Consider the following 17,241-nt stretch of genomic DNA (forward strand, 5'->3'; position numbering starts at 1 on the left):
TCCTGAACCTGTTACATCACACAGAGACGATAATTCTGATTACAAACATTTTCTGTCAGTGAGAAAGTTTAAAGTGTTTAAAAACGACAGAACACAGATTCATCCGCTAGATTGGATACAACAATTTAGCTTTGCTTTTCCACCGACTTGGCCCGTTACGCATAAACTTGAATTTATTTGCAGCTTTTTGGAAGGCGAACCTGCAACTCGTATGAGACCGATCGCGAGGCAATGTTACTCGGTAGAAGAATTTCAGAATGCTTTTCTGTCAGCGTACTGGTCGAAGACGACACAGCGCGGAATTAAAGATCAGTTAATTAGTTTACCAAATTATGAAAACACAAATTTTCCCAATGTGACGCAATTTTTTGAGCACATGGTCCAGCAAAATCAGTATTTAAGTGAACCCTATAGTGAATCCGCACTCATTCAATTATGTATCTCTAAATTACCACGGTCATTAAGAGTGTCACTTTTAACAGGTCAACAAAAAGAAAATATTTCAGCATTCAGAGATCTGTTACAGCTCTTGGAAGTACAACAATCAGATTATTCTTTCGTAAACAAAAATTTTTCATATAACAACCAAGGCCAACAGACGTACAGTAATTATGATCAGACACGTAATTTTAATAGGAAAGGTAACAGACGCTTTAGGAATGACAATCACCAGAACTTTAATAGCAGACAAAATTTTGATTATCAATATCGTCAAAATTTTCAGCAACAGGAACCACATTTTAGCAACAACAGAGGTTTTCCACAACAACAGCAACAAAACCAGCCGGTTAGCATACCTAAACAACAATGTAATGCACAAGGTCAACCAGGCTTTAATGTTCCGCCGCGTGCACGTATAGTCCCAGATCCAACAAATAGTAACGCACGGCAGCAAGGAAACAACTACGTACAGAGAAGACAGTATTTCAATTCCTATCGCAATGCACCGTATAGGAATGACTATCACGACAGACGTAAAAACGATGAGCACAATTATCAGCGTACATATAATAACAGTCGGTCTTACCAACAGCAAAATCATGCGCAAGAACATATTCTCATGAATGAACCCGACAGTAGGTACCATCCAGAACGTAATACGTCTGGAAGAAGTAATAGAACAGTTCAAATAGTAGAAATGCCACAACATCCAGCTGAAAATAGTAACACATCAGATAGAATCTGACTAGATACTGTACAAGTCGCATCTTCCCGTAACACAAGCACTACCTTTGACACGCAAAATGTAGTTCACGAAAATGTAATTACTTTTGATGATATCAGAGATACTCTTTTGCAGGAAAGACCATTTGTTCAGACAACTATTTCACATCCTGTCATCGAAATTAAAGTAGGTTCATCGAAATTTTCAGCAGTAATTGATTCCGGATCACCTATATCAGTAATAAATGAAGAAACTTTTAAAGAGTGTAACAAAGAGAATACCTATCCGACATTACCATTAGGCAAAACAAAAGTGAAAGGAGCAGTATCGAGTAAAGGAGTAGACGTTAAATTACAGACGCATTTATCATTTTGTATTGGAGGTCATACTTTCCACTCAAATTTTTGGATTGTTCCTTTATTGACAACAGATGTTATTTAGGTACGAATTTTCTGGTACAACATGACGCAGTTATTGATTTTCAAAATTCCTATTTAATGCTAAAGGATGAAAATGTACAATTGGCTTTAGAATTTCAGCACACTTTATCTGCGGAAGAGCAAACAATTAATCGCACAGAGGTCATTTCCGTATCGCGTAACATAGACTGTAATCCCACATTGTTGACAGATACGTACGTACATAACTATAATACTCCAGACGAAGCTGACTACGACGTAATGCAAATTATTTCTGATAAAGTTAAACAAAGCAGTGCAAATACAGACGACGAACGCATGCAACTACACAGAATTCTTTTACAGCAAGCTCCAGTTTTCGACAATGTTCGTGGTACTATGTCCGGCTTTATGTATGAATTTCAAGTAAAACAGCACGACACATTTAAAGCAAAACATTATCCCATTCCATAAATCCACAGAGAACAAGTTAAAAAAGAATTGCAGGATATGCTTGATCAAGGAATTATAGAACCGGCAATTAGTCCGTACACAAACCCGCTACATATTGTTAAGAAAAAAGATGGCTCACTTCGCCTTGTACTTGATACACGTCACATTAATGACATTATTATTAATGGAACTGATCGACCACAGACATTAGAGGAACTTCTACAGAAATTTCATGGTACGGCTATTTATTCCACACTAGATTTGAAATCGGGATTTTGGCAAATTCAACTTCATCCGAACTGCAGAAAGTATACAGCATTTCTTTGTTTTGGCGACTGTTATCAATTTTGCAAATTACCATTCGGCTTAACTATTTCTTCTGCAGCTTTTATTCGCGGTTTGAACACAATAATTCCGACAGAACTTAAGGACAGAATTACGACGTACGTAGATGACATTCTTATTGCAGAAGCTAACTGGTCTGAATACAATGTGATTCTAGAACGAGTGTTACAAACTTTTCATGCACAAGGACTCACAGTTAACCTCAGTAAATCGCACTTCGGCAAAACTTCTATAAAATTTCTTGGACACGTAATTTCAGCAGAAGGCATTGCGCCTGACCCGGAAAAACTTCAAGCTCTACGTGACATTACTGTTCCTACGACAAAAAAACAATTACGCAGTTTTTTGGGCTTAATTAACTTTTTTCGTAAATTTATTCATCACTCCGCTTTAGACACGCCTAGATTATGCCAATTAACAGGTAAAAACAGTATTTGGTCTTAGGATAAGCAAGCACATTGTGAATTTATGAACCTGAAACATGCTCTGTTGAATGCACCACTTTTATCGCACCCAGACCTTGCCAGAAATTTTTCCATTGCCACCGATAGTTCTAACACCGCTTTAGGCGTACACATTTTTCAGGAAACTGAAGAAGATGGCTCTACAGTAATTAAAAACATCGCATTTGCAAGCCGCATTCTGTCACCTGCTGAGCGAAATTATTCTGTTACAGAACTGGAAACGTTATGTGTTGTATGGGCTTTTACGAGATTTCGGCATTTTCTTTATGGCAGACATACCACCGTTTACACAGACCACAGAGCGATACAATTCTTACTTTCAGCTAAATTTACGCACGACAGCCTAAGTAGATGGAAACTTTATTTACAGGAATTTAATTTTACGATAGTTCATATTCCCGGCACACAAAATGTTATAGCAGACGCACTATCCCGTTCTCTCAGCAACAATCAACATGACATCGCAACTAACTTCTGCAAAGCAAATTTCAGCGTAATGTACATCCAACAAATAGCATTTGAAAATTTTATTTCGTCGTCATTACAGGACATAGCACAAGAGCAAAATAAAGACAACGTGTGGAAAGAAATTAAACACCTCTGGCAAGATAAGAATAATGTTACGATTAGGAACCACTACACTGTACGCAATGACATTCTGTTTCGCCGCTCTCATCCAGACAGCAACAATTGGTTATTATGCATTCCTGACGAACTTGTTAACAAATTAATCTGGTACACTCATTTAAGCTACGCACATTACGGAGCCAGAAAATGTTTTCTTATACTGAGACAGAACTGTTATTTTGCCAATATGGATTAGATTAGATTAGATTAGATTAGATTAATACTAGTTCCATGGATCATGAATACGATATTTAGTAATGATGTGGAACGAGTCGAATTTTCCAATACATGACATAATTAGGTTAATTTAACAACATACTTAAGTTAATATAACAATTTTATTTTTTTGTGTTTTTTTGTTTTTCTTTATTTTTTCTTTTATTTTTTTTCTTTTTTTTCTTTTTTTTCTTAATTTATATCTAAATATTCCTCTATGGAGTAGAAGGAGTTGTCATTCAGAAATTCTTTTAATTTCTTCTTAAATACTTGTTGGTTATCTGTCAGACTTTTGATACTATTTGGTAAGTGACCAAAGACTTTAGTGCCAGTATAATTCACCCCTTTCTGTGCCAAAGTTAGATTTAATCTTGAATAGTGAAGATCGTCCTTTCTCCTAGTATTGTAGTTATGCACACTGCTATTACTTTTGAATTGGGTTTGGTTGTTAATAACAAATTTCATAAGAGAGTATATATACTGAGAAGCTACTGTGAATATCCCTAGATCCTTACATAAATGTCTGCAGGATGATCTTGGGTGGACTCCAGCTATTATTCTGATTACACGCTTTTGTGCAATAAATACTTTATTCCTCAGTGATGAATTACCCCAAAATATGATGCCGTATGAAAGCAGTGAGTGAAAATAGGCGTAGTAAGCTAATTTACTAAGATGTTTATCACCAAAATTTGCAATGACCCTTATTGCATAAGTAGCTGAACTCAAACGTTTCAGCAGATCATCAATGTGTTTCTTCCAATTTAATCTCTCATCAATGGACATACCTAAAAATTTGGAATATTCTACCTTAGCTATATGCTTCTGATTAAGGTCTATATTTATTAATGGCGTCATACCATTCACTGTACGGAACTGTATGTACTGTGTCTTATCAAAATTCAGTGAGAGTCCGTTTACAAGGAACCACTTAGTAATTTTCTGAAAGACAGTATTGACAATTTCATCAGTTAATTCTTGTTTCTCAGGTGTGATTACTATACTTGTATCATCAGCAAAGAGAACTAACTTTGCCTCTTCATGAATATAGAATGGTAAGTCATTAATATACAATAAGAACAACAAAGGACCCAAGACTGACCCTTGTGGAACCCCATTCTTGATAGTTCCCCAGTTTGAGGAATGTGCTGATCTTTGCATGTTACGAGAACTACTTATTTCAACTTTCTGCACTCTTCCAGTTAGGTACGAATTAAACCATTTGTGCACTGTCCCACTCATGCCACAATACTTGAGCTTGTCTAGCAGAATTTCATGATTTACACAATCAAAAGCCTTTGAGAGATCACAAAAAATCCCAATGGGTGGTGTTTGGTTATTCAGATCATTCAAAATTTGACTGGTGAAAGCATATATGGCATTTTCTGTTGAAAAACCTTTCTGGAAACCAAACTGACATTTTGTTAGTACTTCATTTTTACAGATATGTGAAGCTACTCTTGAATACATTACTTTCTCAAAAATTTTGGATAAAGCTGTTAGAAGGGAGATTGGACGGTAATTGTTGACATCAGATCTATCCCCCTTTTTATGCAAAGGTATAACAATAGCATATTTCAGTCTATCAGGGAAAATGCCCTGTTCCAGAGAGCTATTACACAGGTGGCTGAGAATCTTACTTATCTGTTGAGAACAAGCTTTTAGTATTTTGCTGGAAATGCCATTAATTCCATGTGAGTTTTTGCTTTTAAGCAAGTTTATTATTTTCCTAATTTCAGAGGGAGAAGTGGGTGAGATTTCAATTGTATCAAATTGCATAGGTATGGCCTCTTCCATTAACAGCCTAGCATCTTCTAATGAACACCTGGATCCTACTATATCCACAACATTTAGAAAATGATTATTAAAAATATTTTCAACTTCTGACTTTTTGTTCGTAAAGTTTTCATTCAGTTTGATGGTAATACTGTCTTCCTCTGCTCTTGGTTGGCCTGTTTCTCTTTTAATAATATTCCAAATTGTTTTAATTTTATTATCAGAGTTGCTGATTTCCGACATGATACACATACTCCTGGATTTTTTAATAACTTTTCTTAATATAACACAGTAGTTTTTATAATTTTTGATAGTTTCTGGGTCACTACTCTTTCTTGCTGTCAGATACATTTCCCTTTTCCGGTTACAAGATATTTTTATACCCTTAGTAAGCCATGGTTTGTTACAAGGTTTCTTACGAGTATATTTAACTATTTTCTTGGGGAAGCAGTTTTCAAATGCATTTACAAAAATGTCATGAAATAAATTATATTTTAAATTGGCATCAGGTTCACAGTACACCTCATCCCAGTCTAACTGCTGTAGGCTTTCCCTGAAATTTGCAATTGTATACGTATACGACGAGTTTTAGCGTCATGTAAAATTTGCCAGAAAGCTAAGTCAGACACCACTTCACATATTCCTCCTTTATATCCCATTGTACCTGTTAAATTAAGACACATGCCCGCTGTAGACATTTTTGGTCCAATTCCGAGAACTAACAGAGGTTTTTGCTACATATTTGTCGCTGTTGAGCTCACTTCAAAATTTGTTACTTTTACTCCGTTACGCAAAGCTACTGCTAAAACTGTTTCGAAAGCATTTGTAAAACATTTTCTATCTCATGTAGGGCATGTGTTGAAAGTAATTTCTGACAATGGAGCACAATTTCGATCTTCTACATGGACACGTATGTTACGAGCTAGAAACATTTCTCCGATTTATATATCCAAGTATCATGCTTCTTCGAACCCTTGTGAACGATTAATGAAAGAAATTGGTAAACTGTGTAGAATATACTGTCACAAAATACATATTGATTGGGACACACACATATTCTCATTCCAAGATGTAATTAATTCCATTCCAAATGAATCCACTATGCTATCTCCGCGTGTTATACTGAAAAATGTTGAACCACCTAACAAAATCACAAAATTAGTAAACTTCCCTAAAAGTCGTCGCCTACGTCACCATGAAATATTTAACATTGCGCTGAACAACATCAAACGTGCCGCAGAGCGCCAGAGAAGACAGCAAAAACAGGTTTGTACACGCCGTGACTTTCACATTGGACAGAAAATATTAGTACGTACACACTATTTATCCAGCAGAATAAAAGGTAAGTGCAGTAAATTTGAACTTCTATACGCAGGTCCATATCGGATTCGCAGCATCCCTCACCCCAATGTTGTACACGTCGAAACTTTGAGAACCAGAAAATCGAAAGGCAATCACCATATCTCAAACATTAAACCGTTTATTGAATGAAACCACTTTATGATGTAACATGCTATGATGCCATTTACTAATCTTTATCACCACTTATGCAATTATATTCACATGACTAATTACTGATGATTATCGTATTTTTTCTTGGCAAGTGCCCGGCAAGGTAAGGTTAGCAGGTCGCTCTTCTTGTCGTTACACATCAGACCGTGCACATTTTCCATTTTTTTTGTGTGTATGATTGTATTCCAGTTTTGTTCGTATGCACTGTGGAATAGTTAAGGTATAACACACCAGTTGACTTTGACACATTTTTGCCCTATGATATCTCAACATCGTGACTATTTACATTTTCCTTTTTTTTGCTGCTGCATTGTGATTGTACATTTTTTGCCTTTGAACACTGTCTATGCTTTTGACATATTACGTTTGCTGTCATGTTATGCTGTATGCTTTATTGTGTCACCATTAACCAGTCATTATTTAGTGGGTATATGATTTAAATGCAAGACATTAATCTTTGTTCATCATTTTCAGAAAAAATAACGTGTAAAGGAAATAAATTACACAGAAATGGGAACTTCACCTACGGAATGATCGAAAGAAGATGCAATAACTTTATGGGGAAGAGTAAATGGATCAGGAGTAACAAGCATTAACAAGAATATACTATACACATCGTAGAATAGCAGTCTTAACTAATTTTTTCTTTCAGAATACAAGGTGATTGATGCAGGCTGTCAGACAGAACTACACATCTTAGTTTTAGTAATGAAATATGCTAGAAATAAGGAATAGTTGTATAATGAGTAATGAAGTGATTTTTTTGCAGATGATAATGAATACTGATGAAGAGTAATGATGAAGAATATGCTACTATGAATAATAAAGTTTTTCTTTACAGGTGATGATGATAATGGAGTTATGATGAGATGTATAATGAAGTTTTTTTTCTTTGCAGATGAGGATAATGTTGAAGTTATGTTTATGCTATGTAGTTATTTAAGTATTTGTTGCAGTTTGCTTTGACAGCAGGTGTTATATTGCATAGTATAATGACTGAAGGTTTTGGAAAGGACAGCTATGGAAAACATTTTTTATACACATTTCACTACCTGTTAATTCGAAGTTCACTACCTTTCAGCATAAAATGCATTTCTCTTTTCAGCTTAATAATCCATTTTTTAATATATGTTTTGCAGGAGACATTATTTATGAGATTAATGTGCTATAAACAGTTGTTCATTAAATCTATGAATGTGATTACATATACTCTACCTGTTTCATAATCTTGCCACAGCTGACTTATGATGAATGACGTTACACATTTTCATTTATACCAATCACCCAGAAGCAAATTCTTCTCTCTTGCTTTCCCCTGTCATTACCTAACGCAATGCATTGCTAACAAAAAAAAATGTATTACCAGTCCCAAATAATGATACCAGTTTAAGAGAGTTCTGAGTAATGCTGATCAGCTATGAATAATATGTCACTTGGAAAATGATTAATTAATTATGATATTCGTTATGCTTTTTAACTGGAAAAGAATGTGATTGTTTAATAATGCTTTGTAATTAGGAAAAGGCTAATGATTATTACTATATTGAAATGACAAATGATTAATTATGGTTTGTAACTGGAAAAGAATGCGATTGTTTAATAATGCTTTGTAATTAGGAAAAACCTAATGATTATTACTATATTGAAATGACAAATGATTAATTAATTATGCTATTGTTTAATAATGCTTTGTAATTAGGAGAAGGCTAATGATTATTACTATATTGAAATGGCAAATGATTAATTATGGTTTGTAACTGGAAAAGAATGCGATTGTTTAATAATGCTTTGTAATTAGGAAAAAGCTAATGATTATTACTATATTGAAATGACAAATGATTAATTAATTATGCTATTGTTTAATAATGCTTTGTAATTAGGAAAAGGCTAATGATTATTACTATATTGAAATGACAAATGATTAATTATGGTTTGTAACTGGAAAAGAATGCGATTGTTTAATAATGCTTTGTAATTAGGAGATTATGCTTTGTAACTGGAAAAGAATGCGATTCTTTCATAATGCTTTGTAGTTAGGAGAAGGCTAATGATTAATACTATATTGGAATGACAAATGATTAATTAACTATGCTATACTTTGTAACTGGAAAAGAATGCGATTATTTAATAATGCTTTGTAACTAGGAAAAGAAGGCTACTGATTCCATGTAAAACAATTAATGAACATTTTTCTGTAATACTACATACATGGTACAGAAATGTTCAATAACTGGCCTATGAATGCCGCAAACTACTAATGTAATTGCTAATTAAGACTGGTATGTGACTTAATGTCCTTCAACTACTGACCTAACTACCCTGAATTACTGCAATATCCATTTTGTCCTGTCTATCCTAGTGATCATGGAGCACTATATTTGGTTTTGCACTAATTCTGCGTTGGTGTGCCTTGTAAGAGTGTGGTGTTGACACGACATGCTGTCCACCACCGTGAGCAATGGAGACGTTATTATGGTCCCACTGTTTGGTGTACCTAATGTACTACCAAAATGAAAACATGGAAGATTACTACGACAATTCAGTGTCTTGGCTACGCTGATAAATTCTGATGGGAAAAGAACTGCAATTTGTGTCACTTGGTGATGTACTTCTGTGGAAAGATATGGACTTTCAGAACAGCTGTGTGCAATCTAAAGTGCTACAACCATGATGCAATCCTTCCCTTTCCTATCCTAATAGTGACAATCATTTTTTTCTAACATCAGTTATGTTCATGGGCTATATATTTTCTTTCGATTTGCTGAACTCCAGTGGGAGTACACTTATGTCACTTGTCGACATGATTTTTTTGCCATTATGTTTATTTGTTGTGAAAATGCTGAAGACATTTTTTCGATTTGTTCTGAAGTACAGTATATGTGCACTCTTGTCTTTTATATTGTATATACATTTTTATATTGATGATATGTTCTGAACTACAGTACATGTGCACTTATGTCATATGTTAATATGTTTTGTGCTGAACGTCAGTAACTGTGCACTTTTTTCATTTATCAATATGATCTGTATATACATTTTTCTGAATTTGCTAATACGCTCTGTACTCTTTGTATACATTTTGTGATTTTCTAATGTTTTGTACTCAGTGCATGAGCATCAAGTTTAATTCATGTTTTGTACTTTTGCTGTAATTGTAATAATTAATTAGTTAAGAAAAAATTTGGTACTCATGGCGAGTCCAAATGACTCACCATCGCCACCAAATTTTTTTCCCCCCAGTGGAGGGTTATGAAACACGAATGCAGCGTGTGCGAGGCATTACAGAATCTTTGACCAGAGAGCTTTTTGTCGTGGCTAGTCTGCGCTTGACCGCGCGAGTGTTACGAGCAGTAGTCTGTGGGTAGCAGTCTGTGGGTAGTCTGTCGGCAGTGCAGTTGTCTGTTGCACTCTGTCGGTAGCAGTAGTCGAGTCCAGCTGCGAATGGCAGTCTGTTAGCAGTAGTGGTCTTGTACGTAGCGAGCGAGACGCAGTCCGCGCGCGTCGACATGGGCCTCTGGTCAAGATGCTGAATGAGGTATATTGTTAATTAAGGTAACCAAGCTGCATTGCGCACATCAGATAACGTAAAGTTTATGTATTGTAATTAATTTTCAACAAGTGCCCCAATAATAATTTTGATTTCAAAGCAAATTTTTATAAAAGAACCATTTAAAGTTTCAGTTAAATTTCAAAGAAATAAAAAAAATAAAAAATTAATACTTGCAATGCATTTCCTCCAAGCTGCGGCCAACAATAAGAGCAGAACTTTAACATGCAGTTATACTGAGGTAAGAAATTAATTCTGATTTTTGCACAAGGCCAAAGACTGATATTTCGGTCTAATTGAGTTTACATTGTGACTGAAGTTTCATTAGCATTACACTAAGTGTAACCTCCCCACCGAAATTTCGAAAGACAGAAATACTAAATGGGAGCCAAGCGTAACCTCCCTGCATGAAATGTACTGACTATGACAATTAAATGTTTGACTCGCAATCTGACTCAACGTGCAAGCTCCCACAAAAATAATGAGAGACAATTTAATGCTAATGAAACTTCAGTCACAATGTAAACTCAATTACACCGAAATATCAGTCTTTGGCCCTGTGCAAAAATCAGAATTAATTTCTTACCTCAGTATAACTGCATGTCAAAGTTCTGCTCTTATTGTTGGCCGCGGCTTGGAGGAAATGCATTGCAAGTATTAATTTTTTATTTTTTTTTTATTTCTTTGAAATTTAACTGAAACTTTAAATGGTTCTTTTATAAAAATTTGCTTTGAAATCAAAATTATTATTGGGGCACTTGTTGAAAATTAATTACAATAAATAAACTTTACGTTATCTGATGTGCGCAATGCAGCTTGGTTACCTTAATTAACAATATACCTCATTCAGCATCTTGACCAGAGGCCCATGTCGACGCGCGCGGACTGCGTCTCGCACGCTACGTACAAGACCACTACTGCTAACAGACTGCCATTCGCAGCTGGACTCGACTACTGCTACCGACAGAGTGCAACAGACAACTGCACTGCCGACAGACTACCCACAGACTGCTACCCACAGACTACTGCTCGTAACACTCGCGCGGTCAAGCGCAGACTAGCCACGATAAAAAGCTCTCTGGTCAAAGATTCTGTAATGCCTCGCACACGCTGCATGCGTGTTTCAATTTGAACATTTGAACAAAGGATGCACAAATGAAAGTCTTATAAACACAGGATTCCAGGATAACTCGTCAAACGCCAGCATACCCGCTGACTGTAATTGATGTGTATGGATTTTTCTGAAAGGTATGCTCGATCACGGATGTCTCCTGCATAAAAAATTTACTGCAATTCATTCCATAGTGAGTCTTGGCTACCGACACTGAGGTGTTACACGGTTGGAGTAGGAGGAGGAATAATACGAGTGTTGGAACTTTAATAGTGGCAACTATTTATTTACAGCTCGTACAAATTAGATATGTCTTTCAAAGTTTTACTGAGCTTCAAAGTAGTCACCAGCATTGTGTATAACCCTTTTCCAGCGATGTGGAAGCTGTAGGATACTCTTCGCAGTGCCAGTTGCGTTGACAGTTCAAGCGGCGCGGTCTATTGCCCGACGAATTTGTAGCAGTTCTGAAGCGAATGCCGTGAATTGTTTCCCTCAGTTTAAAAACTGAGTTGAACTCACGAGGGCTTAAGTCAGGGGAGTGTGTTCCAAAAATGAACAACATACAGACATAAGTGATTACACTTTCTGCAGTACCTGACCATCATTTTATAGGACACTGCTCAATCAAGTACAGTGCACGCTTTTACTGATTTGTTTGACCGATGGGCCTGCTAAGTGCTATACCACCTACTGCACTCCTTTGACTTAAGCCCTCGTAAGGTCAACTCGATTTCTAAACTGAACACTTCACGGCATTCGTTTCAGATTTGCTACAAATTCGTCGGGAAATAAACCGCGCCGCTCGAACTGTCAACACAACTGGCACCGATAAGAGTATCCTACGACTTCCACATCGCTGGCAACGGGTTATACACTATGCTGGTGACTATTTTGAAGGTCAGTAAAACTTTGAAACAGGTATCTATTTTGTACGAGCTGTGAATAAATAGTTGCCACTATTAAAGTTTCAACTTTCGTATTTCGATTCACGAGTTTGTGATTACAATAAGAAGTAGTCTAATATCTAAGACAGAACTAGTTTACGCCACAGTTTCTATATATGTACTAATGGAATTGTTTTAAGTAAGTGGAGCACATACCAAGTGAGCAACGTAAGGTGGAACACTCATACTGCATTGAACAAAGACGTATTCAATTGCGATGCCTATCTGTCGTAAACTCGTTGGATGCAATTCCAAGCTCTGTATATTTGTGAGTAAATATGAGCAGTCACAGCAGAAGAGTAGCGCAAGAGAAAGTGTAGTTATGATCCACTGGGTTGAGTGTGCTGAAAAAGTGCAATTCTGTTGAGATAACACAATTCTAAATATGTACACTTTAAAGAGTGCTAATAAATACTTCTAAAGGACAGTCTAATAATATTCCACGCTTAAATTCCTTTAAAGGTATCTATAAATCAGTTTCTGATAGGAAACATGCAAGAAGGGATTACATAAAGAGATACCTGCGGTTAAGCATATGAGGATGATGCACAACAAACCAGCAGCCAATAGCACGAGGCAGTGTGTTATCCGCCTTCCAAATCTATTTCCAACAACATGAGCAGAGTATGAAGCAGCTAGTTGCAGGGATCCATGCCCGATGAATGCTACGAAAGGATTCTCCCCGAAACAGTTGTTGCTAAAAAGTAGGGTGAAGGTAACAAAGGCAGCAGTCGACCTGTAACAAGAAAATATGGACACCCACTGAAATTGTTCTGGTCAAATGTAGCACTTTAATTATTCATGTTTATTGCTATGTGACCAGATAAATTGCTTGTGTAGCAATTGTACCTCTGTAAAGAACCTGCACGATAATACACTATTAGACAATTTCAAATGAACTTCCCGAAGTACTCATCCCTAACAACTGGAGTTTTAAACACTTATTATACAGTTTAGACTCTGGTTGTTGTCATAATCATATGGTCACATACTTGTCTTAGGTAGCAATATCTGTACTTGGCACAAAGTCCTCCAGGTAAAATGTAGTCTTTGAACGGGTCATACGTCCGTATGTCATATGACCGCAATGGTATTCACCTATTTACACGAATTACGTCCATAAATTCTGTCACGCCATGTCAGCGATGTTTGCTAATTCAGAATGACACTCAGAACAATAATCCATCAGGTAGTCAACACACAGCGCTATACCTTTTTATTAACTAATACGATGTATGAATGAGCAGATGACGCGCTATTTATAGATTTTTAAAGAAGAGACCAAGAATATCTGACAAATAATATATTTTAAAAGAGGAAAAGAAGAGGAAGCAAATATCCTACAACAGTTTCTCTTAAAGTTAAAATCAAAGGAGAATTTAAAATTGGACACTGTCTTCGCCGTGGTCACGTCTCGAAATTACGATTTAATTATTATGTGCCTCCTTTTATTCCAATGCACCTCTGTGCTTTTTTTATTTACTATGCACACAAAGCGAGATGGCTGTAACTAAAACACGAAGAAATCGAAAAATGAAAGTGAAAAAAAAATTTAGGATCATTTAAAAGAAAAGCCTATCAACATTTAGAGTGAAGAAAGAATTCAACTACTAAATCCAGAAGAGATGGCAGACATGTGGAAAAGGACAGTAATGGTTTGTATCAGGAGGAGTAGTTACCTCCTAACGTGATATAAAAGTAAGAAGATACTGATTCGAAGGATGTACGGATCTGGCGTGAGAGCCAGTATTTCAAAATGTTCTGAAAGACCTCGGATCAAATGAGGCAAAGTGGGGTAGGTAATTATTATAACCAAACTGATAAGAAAAAGTAGCAGTCAAACGATTATTCAGGTTAAGGTGCAGAATGTATAATAACGGTGACATGCTATCGGAAATTCCGGAGGAAATGAGTCTCAAAATCACGAAGATGGCTTGAGCAGATAACGCAATAACTGTCGTACGAACAGATTGACAGCTCTTGAATTAAGGTTGATGGCTAGAACACACTAGGAATAAATATGAAAACTTAAGATAAATGACAGCTGACGACGAATTTAGCTTAAGGAAAGGTAAAGACTCACGAAAGGGATTTCAGATGGTACGCTTACTAAATGAAGCAAAGATTAGAAAAACTGAGGTACCTTTGAATGATTTGCCGACCTAGAGAAAATTGTGCAAGAACTTAGAAATCTTAAGTAAAATAGATATACGGTATAGGGGAAGATGGTAGTATACAATGTGTACAAGAAACAAGACGAAACAAGAAGTGTGACTACTAAGAGGGAAGCGGTTGGATATGAAACAGCGGAATGAAGGGAAGCAGCCTTTGTGCTATTCTGTTCAACATGTATACTGGACAAGCAATGTAACAAGTAAACGTAAGAATTTGAAGTGGGATTAAATCTCAGAGGAAGACTGTATCTAACAAGATTTGGTACTGGCAGTAATCCAAATAAAGAATTTTCAAAGCAATATGACGAATTATGGCTGAACGAAGGGGCACATACGAAGCAGAATAGCAAGACAAAGATTTCGCTTCTCGCAAAAGGAGTCGACAATATCAAGCGTATAAAGCACAGAAAATGAGTAAGAAATTTCTGAGAATATACGTCTGGCGCATAGCGTAATATAGAAGATAGTCATGGCCTGTGGGAAACAAAGGAAAGAAGAGAATCGAACCGTTTAGTACGTGATGCTACAAAAGGATGCTGAAAATGAAATGAACAGATAAATCAGGTGGCACCCTTAAAAATCATCAGCCTCAGCGAATAACTTCCATAACGATACAGTGGTTCGTAGAGGGGAAACACATAATTAAGGACGTTGGGAATGACTTAGATGAAGAGATTGGAAAAAGAGACGAATTCAGGTCAGCTTATATAAAACCATTTTGAAGAATACTGAATCAAAAGGGAGAAAAATGTATTATTATTAACAGTATTAATAAAGCAGTAAGTAAAAGGTTATCATCTAAAAAATAGCTTGTCCGCCTTGTGCAGTCCGCTTGTCGATTTCGCTGTGTATTTTTGCTATCATCTATTCGTTATGTCTCTTTTAAACTTACGGAGCCAGTTCCAGGAAGAGCTACACCATCAATATACCGATGATCTAAATCATTTACACTGTTGCCAATAGGAGACTGAACGTCTCCCGGTAGCGTTGCGAACTGTGACACGACAAGGAAAATTTATAAGCGGAGCGGAGATATATGGGAAATCATTGTAGGGATGATACGGACCGCAAGTGAAGAAATCCACTGGCATAAGCGATTTCGATAGTGATATATTTATAGGGCCTTGGACACACTTATTGTCATGTAACCGAATGTTGTAATGTGAACACAATCCACACATTCCTTATCTACGACATCATCGTTATCGTCATCATCATCATCATTATCATCATCATCATGGGAGATGCCTCGTCCCGTTTCAGTGATGTCATCATGCCACCCGACCCACCTTCCTCTCCTCCCCATTCTGTCCTCAACCGTTCCCTCTCCAACCAGTCAGTGTGTAGTAGGCAATGGGCATGATGCACCCAACATAACGTAGCTCTCGAAGTACTTGACTGCGAAAAAAATGGCGCCATGTTCAAAAGTATACAATATCTCCATATCGAAAAATGTTTCATCTTCCTTGCATTGTGAAAATGGCGCCATGTTCAAAAAAAGATATTGTCAGTACTACAGTATAAAATTGTACCAGACCGAGACCCTAACACGGGACGTTTGCTATGCACAGGAAATGCTCTACCATCTGAGCTAGTTGAGCCGTGGCGAGCTGGTGCCAGTCATAGTTTGTTCATGTATCAATGAGATGGATTGTGGTTGAGGTAAGCTATCTTTGCGTTTCGCGTGTGTTATCAAGCGGCTTCGCAGCCGAAGCGAGTTGGTTGTTAGCCTTCGACGGGAACCCTCGAGATCTCGAGTAATTCGCGGGGGAGACGAGTGTCAACGGGTGCCGAACGAGTGTGATGACCGTTACACGTTGTGCTGTGAAATTGGTTGGGCGTTTTGCCGACATGGGAAGCTTGGAGGTACAAGTTCTGTGTCTTTGCTGGGAACAAAATTTGAAGGGAAGCAGTGGAGCTGTGGAACCCGCTCCCTCGTATTGTGTACCTGATACGGAGTAAGCCGTCGTAATTGTCTGTTCTCCGACGAACTCAGAGATTTTAAATTTTATTTTTATTATGGGAGACTTTCTTGCCCTGGTTAAAAGGTGGCTGTTACTTGAAAATTTTTTCGTTTTTTTGTGTGTCTCTTGCAATCAAATGTCTTATGTTGCTGTTTTTGAAGCCTGCACTCTATTAATACAGTCGTTCATGTGTGAGTCAAAGGTTCTGCCCAGTGTTTCTATGTTTCAGAGTTATTGGTATGGCTTTGTGATTCGGGCAGAAACTTTTAATTGTGCCAGCGCCTTGGCGTGGCAGTGTTTAAGAACCTGGTCACTACCGGAGATGGTCACATATCCCCTTCCAAAGTTTAGTATTTATCTTCCTTCCGTCAAGGCAGGTTAAGCTGGTAGATAAATATTTGTATGTAACCTGTTTGTATATGAACTTGTTCTCTTAAACACTACGAACAGGCAACTGACCAAACCTCAAACTGCATAGCATCCGCTGAGTTCCTTGTGCAGCTTTTTCTAGTGATTTTCTTATTAGCACGTCTGAGTACGTAAAC

At 36.9% G+C, this 17,241-nt stretch overlaps 1 protein-coding gene across 1 annotated transcript in view; it reads right to left on the bottom strand.

Moving 5' to 3' along the window:
- The window catches only part of LOC126474618 (solute carrier family 22 member 13-like), a 56,173-nt gene that overhangs the window by 7,834 nt on the left and 31,098 nt on the right, over nucleotides 1-17,241 (bottom strand). Inside the window, exons 2-3 of the mRNA XM_050102095.1 lie at nucleotides 13,080-13,294; nucleotides 12,715-12,902 (exon numbers count right to left, since the gene is read on the bottom strand). Coding sequence (XP_049958052.1) covers nucleotides 12,715-12,902; nucleotides 13,080-13,294 — 403 coding nt within the window. The remainder of the gene's footprint in view (nucleotides 1-12,714; nucleotides 12,903-13,079; nucleotides 13,295-17,241) is intronic.

The sequence above is a fragment of the Schistocerca serialis genome, chromosome 4 (assembly GCF_023864345.2).
Source record: "Schistocerca serialis cubense isolate TAMUIC-IGC-003099 chromosome 4, iqSchSeri2.2, whole genome shotgun sequence".
Classification (NCBI taxonomy): Eukaryota; Metazoa; Arthropoda; class Insecta; order Orthoptera; family Acrididae; genus Schistocerca; species Schistocerca serialis.